The sequence below is a fragment of the Salmo salar genome, chromosome 06 (assembly GCF_965601325.2).
Source record: "Salmo salar chromosome 06, fSalSal1, whole genome shotgun sequence".
Taxonomy (NCBI): Eukaryota; Metazoa; Chordata; class Actinopteri; order Salmoniformes; family Salmonidae; genus Salmo; species Salmo salar.
In genome coordinates, this window is record NC_138296.1 from 79,190,343 (window position 1) to 79,205,046 (window position 14,704).

The 14,704-nt window shown below is 50.2% G+C and overlaps 1 protein-coding gene across 5 annotated transcripts in view; it reads left to right on the forward strand.

Moving 5' to 3' along the window:
* Positions 1–14,704, forward strand: part of LOC106608079 (ena/VASP-like protein) — a 141,544-nt gene that overhangs the window by 96,733 nt on the left and 30,107 nt on the right. For all 5 annotated transcript variants that reach the window (XM_045721005.2, XM_082976996.1, XM_045721006.2 and 2 more), the window contains exon 4: positions 4,573–4,639. In XM_045721005.2, the coding sequence (XP_045576961.1) occupies positions 4,573–4,639 (67 nt within the window). The remainder of the gene's footprint in view (positions 1–4,572; positions 4,640–14,704) is intronic.

Consider the following 14,704-nt stretch of genomic DNA (forward strand, 5'->3'; position numbering starts at 1 on the left):
CACAATACATGATGTTCGATAAAGTTCATATATATATATAAAAACAGCATTTTACATCGGCGCGTGACGTTCAGAAAATATTTTCCCTCAAATGCTTCCGGTGAATCAGCGCTACAATTTACAAAATTACTATTCGAAAACATTGTTAAAATGTAATATTGTCATTCAAAGAATCATAGATTAACATCTCGTGAATGCAACCGCATTGCCAGATTTAAAAATAACTTTACTGGGAAATCACACTTTGCAATAAACGAGGTGCTATGCTCCGAAAAATAGGCTAGGCGATACAGGTTAGTGCCATCTTGGAACCATCTAAAATCAAATATACTATTGTTAATATTCCCTTACCTTTGATTATCTTCATCAGAAGGCACTTCCAGGAATCCCAGGTCCACAACAAATGTAGCTTTGTTCGAAAAAGTTAATAATTTATGTCCCAATAGCTCCTTCTTGTTAGCGCGTTCCGAAGGCTACTCATAATGTACTGAAGCGCGCGGGACTTGTCATCACGAATGTGCCCAAAAAATATATTTACGTTCGTTCAAACATGTCAAACGTTGTATAACATAAATCTTTAGGGCCTTTTTCAATCAGAGCTTCAATAATATTCAAGGCGGACGATTGCATTGTCTTACTAAACGTTTCGGAATGAAAGGGTACCCACGGGCGCCCGCGTCATAGTAGTAATGGCCCTCCCCCTATGACCAACTTTCCAGGCCTCTCGTTCGTTCAGTTTTTACCTTGAGAAGACTCAAACCACTTTGTAAAGACTGTTGACATCTAGTGGAAGCCTTAGGAAGTGCTAAATGAATCCTAACTCACGGTGTGTTTCATAGGCAAAGTGTTGAAGGTGATTCCACAAATCAGATTTCCACTTCCTGCATGGAATCTTCTCAGGTTTTGGCCTGCCATATGAGTTCTGTTATACTCACAGACACCATTCAAACAGTTTTAGAAACTTTAGAGTGTTTTCTATCCAAATCTACTAATTATATGCATATTCTAGTTACTGGGCAGGAGTAGTAACCAGATTAAATCGGGTATGTTTTTTATCCGGCCGTGCAAATACTGCCCCCTAGCCCCAACAGGTTTTAATTAGGGACATGTTGGACTTGTCGAGAGGTTGTAATGTGAACTTTGGACTGGTCTCATTAGATCAAGAGAAGGCTTTTGATAGAGTGGACCATGAGTATCTGTTTAATGTGATGTCTGTGTTTGGGTGTGGGAAGAGTTTTTTGACATGTGTGAAGCTGTTGTATGCTGGGGCGTCATGTATGGTTAAGGTGGGAGGGGGGCTCAGTAGGCCAGTCTGGGTGAGACAGGGCATTAGACAAGGATGCCCTCTATCGGGGCAGTTATATACACTAGCCATTGAGCCTTTTTTAGGACTGCTACGCAGGAGACTGCAGGGAGTGTGCTGGACAGGCATGGAAATGGTGACAGGAATAGCAGTGTCAGCATATGCAGATTATGTTTCTGTGATGGTCAGGATATGCAGCCACTAGAGACCAGTCTGAAGGTGTACGAGGGAGCTTCATCAGCTAAGGTAAACTGGGGCAAGAGCAAAGCTCTGTTATGTGGGGTATGGGGGGGATAGGGCCCCTCTGCTTCCAGGGGGTTTGCAGTGGGGTTGTGAAGGGCTTAAAGTGTTGGGGTGTACCTGGTCTCAGAGAGGTGGGTCAGGAAGAACTGGAAGGGGCTGTCACAGGCAGTGGTGTCAAGACTAGCCAGGTGGAGGTGGCTCCTGTCCCAAGTGTCATATAGAGGGAGGGTCCTGATAATTAACAACCTGGTGGCATAATCCCTGTGGCATAAACTGGCTGTCCTCAACCCCCCCGCCGGTCTGCTCGCAGACCTGCAACGCAAGCTGGTGGACTTCTTCTGGTCGGGCCATCATTGGCTGAGGGCGGTAGTGTTGTACATGACCGTTCACGAAGGAGGACAGGGCCTGGTGAAACTGGAGAGCAGGATGGCTGCCTTCCGGCTAAAGGCGGTGCAGAGACTGCTGTACCATACTGATGTTGGCTGGAGGGAACCAGCATGCGCGCTACAGAGGAGAGCTGGCAGATTAGGGTTGGACCGGCAGCTGTTCCTCATGAAGCTGGAGAGGCTGAGTACAGCAGGTCTCTCAGATTTTTACTCTGCAATGCTGAAGGCCTGGCAGCTGCTCAGGCCCACACGAGAAGGGGGTGTGGAGCCTGGGCTGTGGGTGTTGGAGGAGCCTATCTTCCACAACCCAGCCATCCCTTTGAGATCGGTTCAGTGGCCACCCTGCAGAGGCAACTGATGGCAGCGGGTTTACAAAGGCTGGGTGACCTGCGACTGCTGGGAGAGGAGGGGTGGAAAACCCCGGAAGTCCTGGCACAACAAACAGGAATAACGTCTCTTAGGCTGCTGGAGAGATTCCTGGAGGAGGTCCAGGAGGCACTGTCTGAGCCGGTAATGGGGGATGTTTGACCAGCCAAAGGGAGAGGGGCCACCAATGTTTCCGCCACTGCAGGTGATGGCAGAGACTGGAGACTGGCAAGGGGGTCTGGAGGACTTGTTAGATTTTAACACTCCGAGCCTGGGGGAGTTTGAAGGGGTGGGAGGTAAAGCCCTCTACAACCTCTGTGTTAAGGTGAGGAACATTAGGAGCCTAACAGGAGTGAGGGCACATCAGTGGCAGGGGGTATGTAGGGCAGAGAGTATGGTGGGTTTTAGATGGAGGGGGCTCTACAAACCCCCAGTACCAAAGAGGTCAGGGGACCTCCAGTGGAGGGTTCTTCATGGAGCCCTGGCCACTAACAGCTGGTTGGCACGGGTTGAACCGGGAATCGGGCAGGGGTGTCCTTTCTGTGTAATGAAAGAAACTGTGATTCATGTGTTTTCTGTGTGCGCCAGATTAATATCACTAATGTCTCTGTTGGAATGTCTGTGTGAGAGGTTGGGGGTGGGTTTTACTGTTGGGGTGTTTATAATGGGATACAGGTATTCGGTTATGGAGATGGTCAAATGTGTTTTGTTGAATTTTCTGTTTGCTCAGGCAAAGTTATCTATTTGGCTAACAAGGAGGAACAGGGTCAAAGGTGGGGGGATAACAGACCCTTTACTAATGTTTAATGGGATGGATGGTCTCTGCGCACCTAAGGGTTGAGTTTGAGTTATATGGAATGATAAAAAGTGTGGAGATGTTTCAGGAGAGATGGTGTGTTGGGGGGCTGTCTGTATAGCTGGGGAAGATGTTTCAGGACATATGGTGTGTTGGGGGCTGTCTGTATAGCTGGGGAAGATGTTTCAGGAGATATGGTGTGTTGAGGGGGCTGTCTGTATAGCTGGGGAAGATGTTTCAGGAGAGATGGTGTGTTGGGGGGGCTGTCTGTATAGCTGGGGAAGATGTTTCAGGAGATATGGTGTGTTGAGGGGGCTGTCTGTATAGCTGGGGAAGATGTTTCAGGAGAGATGGTGTGTTGGGGGGGCTGTCTATATAGCTGGGGAAGATGTTTCAGGAGAGATGGTGTGTTGGGGGGGCTGTCTATATAGCTGGGGAAGATGTTTCAGGAGAGATGGTGTGTTGGGGGGGCTGTCTGTATAGCTGGGGAAGATGTTTCAGGAGAGATGGTGTGTTGGGGGGGCTGTCTATATAGCTGGGGAAGATGTTTTGGATATACGGTTGTAGGAGTGGGTATTGTTTTGAGTATTGTGATGTTGGTTTGTATCATGTGGTAGCTGGAAAGGTGAGTATGGTACATGTATGCAGTACAGGATATATTTGGGGTTTTATTTTTAACGGGGGGAAGTTTTCAATGAAATGAGAATGTTTCAGTAAAGAAAGACCAAAAGTCAAATTCTCTCTCGCTCTGTGTCTCTGTGTCTCTGTGTCTCTGTGTCTCTGTGTCTCTGTCTGTCTGTCTGTCTGTCTGTCTGTCTGTCTGTCTGTCTGTCTGTCTGTCTGTCTGTCTGTCTGTCTGTCTGTCTGTCTGTCTGTCTGTCTGTCTGTCTGTCTGTCTGTCTCTCTCTCTCTCTCTCTCTCTCTCTCTGTCTCTCTCTCTCTCTCTCTCTCTGTCTCTCTCTCTCTCTCTCTCTCTGTGTCTCTCTCTCTCTCTCTGTGTCTCTCTCTCTCTCTCTCTCTCTCTGTGTCTCTCTCTGTGTCTCTCTCTGTGTCTCTCTCTCTCTTTCTCTCTCTGTGTCTCTCTCTCTCTTTCTCTCTCTGTGTCTCTCTTTCTCTCTCTGTCTCTCTCTCTCCTCTCTCTCTCTGTCTTTCTCCCTTTCTCTCTCTGTCTCTGTCTGTCTCTCTCTGTCTTTCTCTCTGTCTCTCTCTCTCTCTGTATCTCTGTCTCGCTATCTCTCTCTCTCTCTCTGTATCTCTGTCTCGCTATCTCTCTCTCTCTCTGTATCTCTGTCTCGCTATCTCTCTCTCTCTCAGTATCTCTATCTCGCTATCTCTCTCTCAGTATCTCTGTCTCTCTGTCTCTCTCTCTATCTCTTTCTCTCTGGTACCAACATAAACAATCAAATCAACCATACAAATAATGGTAACCTATATCTCTGTCTTTTCACCCCTTCCCTCCTTCCATCCTTCCCTTCCAGGCCCAGCAGTCCAGCGCCAAGTCCAGAATGGGCCCACTACAGACGAGATGGAGGTGCAGAGAGCAAGGTAAGGCATCAAGATCATCACACAACATCCACACAACATTCACACAACATTTTCCAGAGAGAGAATCACTGCAGGTGTTAGCATGGCAAAGACAGGAAAGACATCAGACACAACATTCACTGAACTTCCCTGAAATATTTCCCATCGAGAGGATTAGATCATTAATAACACTATGTTGTCTGTGTGAGTCTGTCAGCATAGACTGTACGATATAGAGTGGTCTGTCTGTCACACAGGAGTCAGTTTGCTAGCAGGCAGCAGCGCCCCTGTCCACGTATAACGCCCAGCTGTCCTCATCAACCTTTTATTACTCTCCTCCCTCTCCTCCCTCTGCTCTCTCTCTCTGTCTTCTTACAGGATTAACAGACAGGAGGACGAGAGAGAGGGGAAGAGAGCGTAGCAGAGAGAGAGAGCGTAGCAGAGAGAGAGAGAGCGAGTAGCAGAGAGAGAGCGAGTAGCAGAGAGAGAGCGAGTAGCAGAGAGAGAGAGAGCAAGTAGCAGAGAGAGAGAGAGAGCGAGTAGCAGAGAGAGAGAGAGAGAGAGAGAGAAAGAGTAGCAGAGAGAGAGAGAGAGAGCGAGTAGCAGAGAGAGAGAGAGCGAGTAGCAGAGAGAGAGAGAGCGAGTAGCAGAGAGAGAGAGAGAGAGCGAGTAGCAGAGAGAGAGAGAGAGCGAGTAGCAGAGCGAGAGAGAGAGTGAGTAGCAGAGAGAGAGAGAGAGCGAGTAGCAGAGAGAGAGAGCGAGTAGCAGAGAGAGAGAGAGCGAGTAGCAGAGAGAGAGAGAGAGCGAGTAGCAGAGAGAGAGAGAGTAGCAGAGAGAGAGAGAGAGAGAGAGAGTAGCAGAGAGCGAGTAGCAGAGAGAGAAAGGGAGAGAGAGAGAGTATCAGAGAAAGAGAAAGAGGGGGAGAGAGAGAGTGAGAGAAGCAGAGAAAGAGAGGGGGAGAGAGTAGCAGAGCAAGAGAGAGAGAGTAGCAGAGAGAGAGGGAGCGACTAGCAGAGAGAGAGAGAGCGAGTAGCAGAGGGAGAGAGTACCAGAGAGAGCGAGAGAGAGTAGCAGAGAGAGAGAGAGAGTAGCAGAGAGAAAGAGGGAGAGAGAGTAGCAGAGAAAGAGAGGTAGAGAGAGAGCAGAGAGAAAGAGAGAGAGAGTAGCAGAGAAAGAGAGGTAGAGCGAGAGTAGCAGAGAGAAAGAGAGAGAGAGTAGCAGAGAGAGAGAGTAGCAGAGAGAGAGTAGCAGAGAGAAAGAGGGAGAGAGAGTAGCAGAGAGAGAGAGAGCAGAGAGAACGAGAGAGAGAGTAGCAGAGAGAAAGAGGGAGAGAGTAGCAGAGAGAGAGAGAGCGAGTAGCAGAGAGAAAGAGAGCGAGTAGCAGAGAGAGAGAGCGAGTAGCAGAGAGAAAGAGAGCGAGTAGCAGAGAGAGAGAGAGAGAGCGAGTAGCAGAGAGAGAGAGAGAGAGCGAGTAGCAGAGAGAGAGAGAGAGAGAGAGCGAGTAGCAGAGAGAGAGAGAGTGAGTAGCAGAGAGGGAGAGAGTGAAAGTACCAGAGAAAGAGGGGGAGAGAGAGAGTGAGAGAAGCAGAGAAAGAGAGGGGGAGAGAGTAGCAGAGAAAAAGGGGGAGAGAGAGAGTAGCAGAGAGAGCAAGAGAGAGAGTAGCAGAGCAAGAGAGAGAGAGTAGCAGAGAGAGAGAGTAGCAGAGAGAAAGAGGGAGAGAGTAGCAGAGAGAGGTAGAGAGAGAGAGAGCAGAGAGAAAGAGAGAGAGAGTAGCAGAGAAAGAGAGGTAGAGAGAGAGAAGCAGAGAGAAAGAGGGAGAGAGTAGCAGAGAGAGAGAGAGAGTAGCAGAGAGAGAGAGTAGCAGAGAGAGCAAGAGAGAGTAGCAGAGAGAGAGGTAGAGAGAGAGTAGCAGAGAAAGAGAGGTAAAGAGAGAGAGTAGCAGAGAAAGAGGGAGAGAGAGTAGCAGAGCGAGAGAGAGAGAGAGAGAGCGAGTAGCAGAGAGAGAGAGAGTGAGTAGCAGAGAGAGAGAGCGAGTAGCAGAGAGGGAGAGAGTGAAAGTACCAGAGAAAGAGGGGGAGAGAGAGAGTGAGAGAAGCAGAGAAAGAGAGGGGGAGAGCGTAGCAGAGAAAAAGGGGGAGAGAGAGAGTAGCAGAGAGAGCAAAAGAGCGAGTAGCAGAGCAAGAGAGAGAGAGTAGCAGAGAGAGAGAGTAGCAGAGAGAAAGAGGGAGAGAGTAGCAGAGAGAGGTAGAGAGAGAGAGAGCAGAGAGAAAGAGAGAGAGAGTAGCAGAGAAAGAGAGGTAGAGAGAGAGATACAGAGAGAAAGAGGGAGAGAGTAGCAGAGAGAGAGAGAGTAGCAGAGAGAGAGAGTAGCAGAGAGAGCAAGAGAGAGTAGCAGAGAGAGAGGTAGAGAGAGAGTAGCAGAGAAAGAGAGGTAAAGAGAGAGAGTAGCAGAGAAAGAGGGAGAGAGAGTAGCAGAGCGAGAGAGAGAGTAGAAGAGAGAGAGGTAGAGAGAGAGTAGCAGAGGAAGAGAGGTAGAGAGAGAGCAGAGAGAAAGAGAGAGAGAGTAACAGAGATAAAGAGGTAGAGAGAGTAGCAGAGAGAGAGAGAGTAGCAGAGCGAGAGAGAGATTAGCAGAGAGAGAGGTAGAGAGAGAGTAGCAGAGAAAGAGGGGTAAAGAGAGAGAATAGCAGAGAGAGAGGGAGAGAGAGTAGCAGAGCGAGAGAGAGAGTAGCAGAGAGAGAGAGAGGTAGAGAGAGAGTAGCAGAGAAAGAGGGGTAAAGAGAGAGAATAGCAGAGAGAGAGGGAGAGAGAGTAGCAGAGCGAGAGAGAGAGTAGCAGAGAGAGAGAGGTAGAGAGAGAGTAGCAGAGAGAAAGAGAGGTAGAGAGAGAGCAGAGAGAAAGAGAGAGAGAGTAGCAGAGAAAGAGAGGGAGAGAGAGAGTAGCAGGGAGAAAGAGGGAGAGAGTAGCATAGAGAGAGGGAGAGAGTAGCAGAGAGAGAAAGAGAGTAGCAGAGAGAGAGAGAGTAGCAGAGAGAGAGTAGCAGAGAGAGAGAGAGGGCGTAGCAGAGAAAGAGAGGTAGAGAGAGAGAGCAGAGAGAAAGAGAGAGAGAGTAGCAGAGAAAGAGGGGTAGAGAGAGAGTAGCAGAGAAAGAGAGGTAGAGAGAGAGAGCAGAGAGAGAGAGTAGCAGAGAAAGAGGGGTAGAGAGAGAGTAGCAGAGAGAAAGAGGGAGAGAGTAGCAGAAAGAGAGAGAGTAGCAGAGAGAGAGAGGGAGTAGCAGAGAGAGAGGGAGTAGCAGAGAGAGAGGTAGAGAGAGAGTAGCAGAGAAAGAAAGGTAGAGAGAGAGAGCAGAGAGAGAGAGAGAGTAGCAGAGAAAGAGAGGTAGAGAGAGAGAGTAGCAGAGAGAAAGAGGGAGAGAGTAGCAGAGAGAGAGAGAGAAAGTAGCAGAGCAAGAGAGAGAGTAGCAGAGAGAGAGAGAGGGAGTAGCAGAGAGAGAGAGTAGCAGAGAAAGAGAGTTAGAGAGAGAGCAGAGAGAAAGAGGGGTAGAGAGAGAGAGTAGCAGAGAGAAAGAGGGAGAGAGTAGCAGAGACAGAGTAGGAGAGCAAGAGAGAGAGTAGCAGAGAGAGAGAGTGAGTAGCAGAGAGAAAGAGGGAGAGAGTAGCAGAGAGAGAGAGTAGCAGAGAGAGAGAGAGAGTAGCAGAGAGAGAGAGAGAGAGAGTAGCAGAGCAAGAGAGAGAGTAGCAGAGAGAGAGAGAGAGAATAGCAGAGAGAGAGAGTAGCAGAGAGAGAGAGCGAGTAGCAGAGAGAGAGAGTAGCAGAGAGAGAGTAGCAGAGAGAAAGAGGTAGAGAGAGTAGCAGAGAAAGAGAGGTAGAGAGAGAGAAGCAGAGAGAAAGACAGAGAGAGTAGCAGAGAGAGAGAAACAGAGAGGGAGAGAGAGTAGCAGAGAGAGAGGGAGAGAGAGTAGCAGAGAAAGAGAGGTAGAGAGAGAGTCGCAGAGAGAAAGAGGGGGAGAGAGAGAGTGAGAGAAGCAGAGAAAAAGAGGGGGAGAGTAGCAGAGAAAGAGAGGTAGAGAGAGAGAGCAGAGAGAAAGAGGGAGAGAGAGTAGCAGAGAGAGAGAGAGTAGCAGAGAGAAAGAGGGAGAGAGAGTAGCAGAGAAAGAGAGGTAGAGAGAGAGAGAAGCAGAGAGAAAGAGGGAGAGAATAGCAGAGAGCGAGAGAAACAGAGAGAGAGAGTAGCAGAGAGAGAGGGAGAGAGAGTAGCAGAGAAAGAGAGGGAGAGAGAGAGTAGCAGAGAGAAAGAGGGGGAGAGAGAGTGAGAGAAGCAGAGAAAGAGAGGGGGAGAGTAGCAGAGAAAGAGAGGTAGAGAGAGAGAGAGAAGCAGAGAGAAAGAGGGAGAGAGTAGCAGAGAGAGAGAGAGAGAGTAGCAGAAAGAGAGAGAGTAGCAGAGAGAGGGAGAGAGAGTAGCAGAGAAAGAGAGGTAGAGAGAGAGAAGCAGAGAGAAAGAGGGAGAGAGTAGCAGAGAAAGAGAGGTGAGAGAGAGAGAGCAGAGAGAAAGAGGGAGAGAGTAGCAGAGAGAGAGAGAGTAGCAGAGCGAGAGAGAGAGTAGTAGAGAAAGAGAGGGAGAGTGAGAGTAGCAGAAAGAAAGAGGGGGAGAGAGAGTGAGAGAAGCAGAGAAAGAGAGGGGGAGAGAGTAGCAGAGAGAAAGAGAGGGGGAGAGAGAGTAGCAGAGAGTAGCAGAGAGAGAGGGAGTAGCAGAGAGAGAGAGAATCGGGGAGAGAGAGAGAGTAGCAGAGAGGGATAGAGAGAGTAGCAGAGAGGGAGTATCAGAGAGAGAGAGTAGCAGGGAGAGATAGAGAGGGAGTTGCAGAGAGAGAGAGGGAGAGAGAGTAGCATAGAGGGAGAGAGAGAATAGCAGAGAGGGAGAGAGAGTAGCTGAGAGAGAGAGAGAGAGAGAGTAGCAGAGAGAGAGAGAGTAGCAGACAGAGATAGAGAAAGTAGCAGAGAGTGAGAGAGTAGCGGAGAGAGAGAGTAGCAGAGAGAGAGAGAGGGAGTAGCAGAGAGAATAGCAGAGAAAGAGAGGTAGAGAGAGAGAGAGAAGCAGAGAGAAAGAGGGAGAGAGAGGCAGAGAGAAAGAGGGAGAGAGTAGCAGAGAGAGAGAGAGAGTAGTAGAGAAAGAGAGGGAGAGTGAGAGTAGCAGAAAGAAAGAGGGGGAGAGAGAGTGAGAGAAGCAGAGAAAGAGAGGGGAGAGAGTAGCAGAGAGAAAGAGAGGGGGAGAGAGAGTAGCAGAGAGTAGCAGAGAGAGAGGGAGTAGCAGAGAGAGAGAGAATCGGGGAGAGAGAGAGAGTAGCAGAGAGGGATAGAGAGAGTAGCAGAGAGGGAGTATCAGAGAGAGAGAGTAGCAGGGAGAGATAGAGAGGGAGTTGCAGAGAGAGAGAGGGAGAGAGAGTAGCATAGAGGGAGAGAGAGAATAGCAGAGAGGGAGAGAGAGTAGCTGAGAGAGAGAGAGAGAGAGAGAGAGTAGCAGAGAGAGAGAGAGTAGCAGACAGAGATAGAGAAAGTAGCAGAGAGTGAGAGAGTAGCGGAGAGAGAGAGTAGCAGAGAGAGAGAGAGGGAGTAGCAGAGAGAATAGCAGAGAAAGAGAGGTAGAGAGAGAGAGAGAAGCAGAGAGAAAGAGGGAGAGAGAGGCAGAGAGAAAGAGGGAGAGAGTAGCAGAGAGAGAGAGAAACAGAGAGAGAGAGTAGCAGAGAGAGAGGGAGAGACAGTAGCAGAGTGAGAGAGAGAGTAGCAGAGAAAGAGAAGGAGAGAGAGAGTAGCAGAGAGAAAGAGGGGGAGAGAGAGAGTGAGAGAAGCAGAGAAAGAGAGGGGGAGAGAGAGAGAAGCAGAGAGAAAGAGGGAGAGAGTAGCAGAGAGAGAGAGAGGGAGAGAGTTTAGCAGAGAGAGAGAGAGAGAGAGTAGCAGAGAGGGAGAGAGAGAGTAGCTGAGAGAGAGGGAGAGAGGGAGAGTAGCAGAGAGAGAGGGAGAGTAGCAGAGAGAGAGGGAGAGAGAGTAGCAGAGAGAGAGTAGCAGAGAAAGAGAGGTAGAGAGAGAAGCAGAGAGAAAGAGGGAGAGAGTAGCAGAGAAAGAGAGGTAGAGAGCGAGAGTAGCAGAGAGAGAGGGAGAGAGAGTAGCAGAGCGAGAGAGTAGCAGAGAAAGAGAGGGAGAGAGAGAGTAGCAGAGAGAAAGAGGGGGAGAGAGAGTGAGAGAAGCAGAGAAAGAGAGGGGGAGAGAGTAGCAGAGAGAAAGAGAGGGGGAGAGAGAGAGTAGCAGAGAGAGCAAGAGAGAGAGTAGCAGAGAGAGCAAGAGAGAGTAGCAGAGAGAGAGGGAGTAGCAGAGAGAGAGAATCAGAGAGAGAGAGTAGCAGAGAGGGAGAGACTAGCAGAGACGGAGTAGCAGAGAGAGAGAGAGAGAGTATCAGGGAGAGAGAGGGAGTAGCAGAGAGAGAGGGAGAGAGAGAGAGTAGCAGAGAGGGAGAGAGAGAGTAGCTGAGAGAGAGGGAAAGAGAGAGTAGCAGAGAGAGAGGGAGAGAGGGTAGCAGAGAGAGAGTAGCAGAGAAAGAGAGGTAGAGAGCGAGAGTAGCAGAGAGAGAGGGGGAGAGAGTAGCAGAGCGAGAGAGAGAGAGAGAGAGTAGCAGAGAAAGAGAGGGAGAGAGAGAGTAGCAGAGAGAAAGAGGGGGAGAGAGAGTGAGAGAAGCAGAGAAAGAGAGGGGGAGAGAGTAGCAGAGAGAAAGAGAGGGGGAGAGAGAGAGTAGCAGAGAGAGCAAGAGAGAGAGTAGCAGAGAGAGCAAGAGAGAGTAGCAGAGAGAGAGGGAGTAGCAGAGAGAGAGAGAATCAGAGAGAGAGAGAGTAGCAGAGAGGGAGAGACTAGCAGAGACGGAGTAGCAGAGAGAGAGAGAGAGAGAGAGAGAGAGAGAGAGTATCAGGGAGAGAGAGGGAGTAGCAGGGAGAGAGAGAGAGAGAGGGAGTAGCAGAGAGAGAGGGAGAGAGAGAGTAGCAGAGAGGGAGAGAGAGAGTAGCTGAGAGAGAGGGAAAGAGAGAGTAGCAGAGAGAGAGGGAGAGAGGGTAGCAGAGAGAGAGTAGCAGAGAAAGAGAGACTAGCAGAGACGGAGTAGCAGAGAGAGAGAGAGAGAGAGAGAGAGAGAGTATCAGGGAGAGAGAGGGAGTAGCAGGGAGAGAGAGAGAGAGAGGGAGTAGCAGAGAGAGAGGGAGAGAGAGAGTAGCAGAGAGGGAGAGAGAGAGTAGCTGAGAGAGAGGGAAAGAGAGAGTAGCAGAGAGAGAGGGAGAGAGGGTAGCAGAGAGGGAGTAGCAGAGAAAGAGAGGTAGAGAGAGAGAGAGTAGCAGAGAGGGAGAGACTAGCAGAGACGGAGTAGCAGAGAGAGAGAGAGAGAGAGAGAGAGAGAGAGTATCAGGGAGAGAGAGGGAGTAGCAGGGAGAGAGAGAGAGAGAGGGAGTAGCAGAGAGAGAGGGAGAGAGAGAGTAGCAGAGAGGGAGAGAGAGAGTAGCTGAGAGAGAGGGAAAGAGAGAGTAGCAGAGAGAGAGGGAGAGAGGGTAGCAGAGAGAGAGTAGCAGAGAAAGAGAGGTAGAGAGCGAGAGTAGCAGAGAGAGAGGGGGAGAGAGTAGCAGAGCGAGAGAGAGAGTAGCAGAGAGAAAGAGGGGGAGAGAGAGAGTGAGAGAAGCAGAGAAAGAGAGGGGGAGAGTAGCAGAGAAAGAGAGGTAGCGAGAGAGAAGCAGAGAGAAAGAGAGAGAGAGAGTAGCAGAGATAGAGAGGGAGAGAGTAGCAGAGAGAGAGAGGTAGAGAGCGAGAGTAGCAGAGAGAGAGGGGGAGAGAGTAGCAGAGCGAGAGAGAGAGTAGCAGAGAGAAAGAGGGAGAGAGTAGCAGAGAGAGAGAGAGAGTAGCAGAGAGAGAGTAGCAGAGAGAGAGGGAGAGAGAGTAGCAGAGAGAGAGGGAGAGACAGTAGCAGAGCGAGAGAGAGAGTAGCAGAGAAAGAGAAGGAGAGAGAGAGTAGCAGAGAGAAAGAGGGGGAGAGAGAGAGTGAGGGAAGCAGAGAAAGAGAGGGGGAGAGTAGCAGAGAAAGAGAGGTAGAGAGAGAGTGAAGCAGAGAGAAAGAGGGAGAGAGTAGCAGAGAGAGAGTAGCAGAGAGAGAGAGAGGGAGAGAGTAGCAGAGAGAGAGAGAGAGAGAGTAGCAGAGAGGGAGAGAGAGAGTAGCTGAGAGAGAGGGAGAGTAGCAGAGTAGCAGAGAGAGAGGGAGAGAGGGTAGCAGAGAGGGAGAGAGAGAGTAGCAGAGAGGGAGAGAGAGAGTAGCTGAGAGAGAGGGAGAGAGAGTAGCAGAGAGAAAGAGGGGGAGAGAGAGTGAGAGAAGCAGAGAAAGAGAGGGGGTGAGAGTAGCAGAGAGAAAGAGAGGGGGAGAGAGAGAGTAGCAGGGAGAGAGAGAGGGAGTAGCAGAGAGAGAGAGAATCAGAGAGAGAGAGAGTAGCAGAGAGGGAGAGAGAGACTAGCAGAGACGGAGTAGCAGAGAGAGAGAGAGAGAGCGAGAGTAGCAGGGAGAGAGAGAGGGAGTAGCAGAGAGAGAGAGGGAGTAGCAGAGAGAGAGGGAGAGAGAATAGCAGAGAGAGAGTAGCTGAGAAAGAGAGGTAGAGAGAGAGAAGCAGAGAGAAAGAGGGAGAGAGTAGCAGAGAAAGAGAGGTAGAGAGCGAGAGTAGCAGAGAGAGAGGGAGAGAGAGTAGCAGAGCGAGAGAGAGAGTAGCAGAGAAAGAGAGGGAGAGAGAGAGTAGCAGAGAGAAAGAGGGGGAGAGAGAGTGAGAGAAGCAGAGAAAGAGAGGGGGAGAGAGAGAGTAGCAGAGTGAGCAAGAGAGAGAGTAGCAGAGAGAGCAAGAGAGAGAGTAGCAGAGAGAGAGGGAGTAGCAGAGAGGGAGAGAGAGACTAGCAGAGACGGAGTTGCAGAGAGAGAGAGAGAGAGAGTAGCAGGGAGAGAGAGAGGGAGTAGCAGGGAGAGAGAGAGAGGGAGTAGCAGAGAGAGAGGGAGAGAGAGAGTAGCAGAGAGGGAGAGAGAGAGTAGCTGAGAGAGAGGGAGAGAGAGAGTAGCAGAGCAAGAGAGAGAGTAGCAGAGAAAGAGAGGGAGAGAGAGAGTAGCAGAGCGAGAGAGAGAGTAGCAGAGAAAGAGAGGGAGAGAGAGAGTAGCAGAGAGAAAGAGGGGGAGAGAGAGTGAGAGAAGCAGAGAAAGAGAGGGGGAGAGAGAGAGTAGCAGAGAGAGCAAGAGAGAGAGTAGCAGAGAGAGCAAGAGAGAGAGAATCGGACAGAGAGAGAGTAGCAGAGAGGGAGAGAGACTAGCAGAGACGGAGTAGCAGAGAGAGAGAGAGAGAGTAGCAGGGAGAGAGAGAGGGAGTAGCAGGGAGAGAGAGAGAGAGAGAGGGAGTAGCAGAGAGAGGGAGAGAGAGAGTAGCAGAGAGGGAGAGAGAGAGTAGCTGAGAGAGAGGGAGAGAGAGAGTAGCAGAGAGGGAGAGAGAGAGTAGCAGAGAGAGAGGGAGAGTAGCAGAGAGAGAGGGAGAGAGAGTAGCAGAGAGAGAGTAGCAGAGAGAGGTAGAGAGAGAGAAGCAGAGAGAAAGAGGGAGAGAGTAGCAGAGAAAAAGAGGTAGAGAGCGAGAGTAGCAGAGAGAGAGGGAGAGAGAGTAGCAGAGCGAGAGAGAGAGTAGCAGAGAAAGAGAGGGAGAGAGAGAGTAGCAGAGAGAAAGAGGGGGAGAGAGAGTGAGAGAAGCAGAGAAAGAGAGGGGGAGAGAGAGTAGCAGAGAGAGCAAGAGAGAGAATAGCAGAGAGAGAGGGAGTAGCAGAGAGGGAGAGAGAGAGAGTAGCAGGGAGAGAGAGAGGGAGTAGCAGAGAGAGAGAGAATCGGAGAGAGAGAGAGTAGCAGAGAGGGAGAGAGAGACTAGCAGAGACGGAGTAGCAGAGAGAGAGAGAGAGAGCGAGAGTAGCAGGGAGAGAGAGAGGGAGTAGCAGAGAGAGAGAGGGAGTAGCAGAGAGAGAGAGGGAGTAGCAGGGAGAGAGAGAGAGAGAGAGGG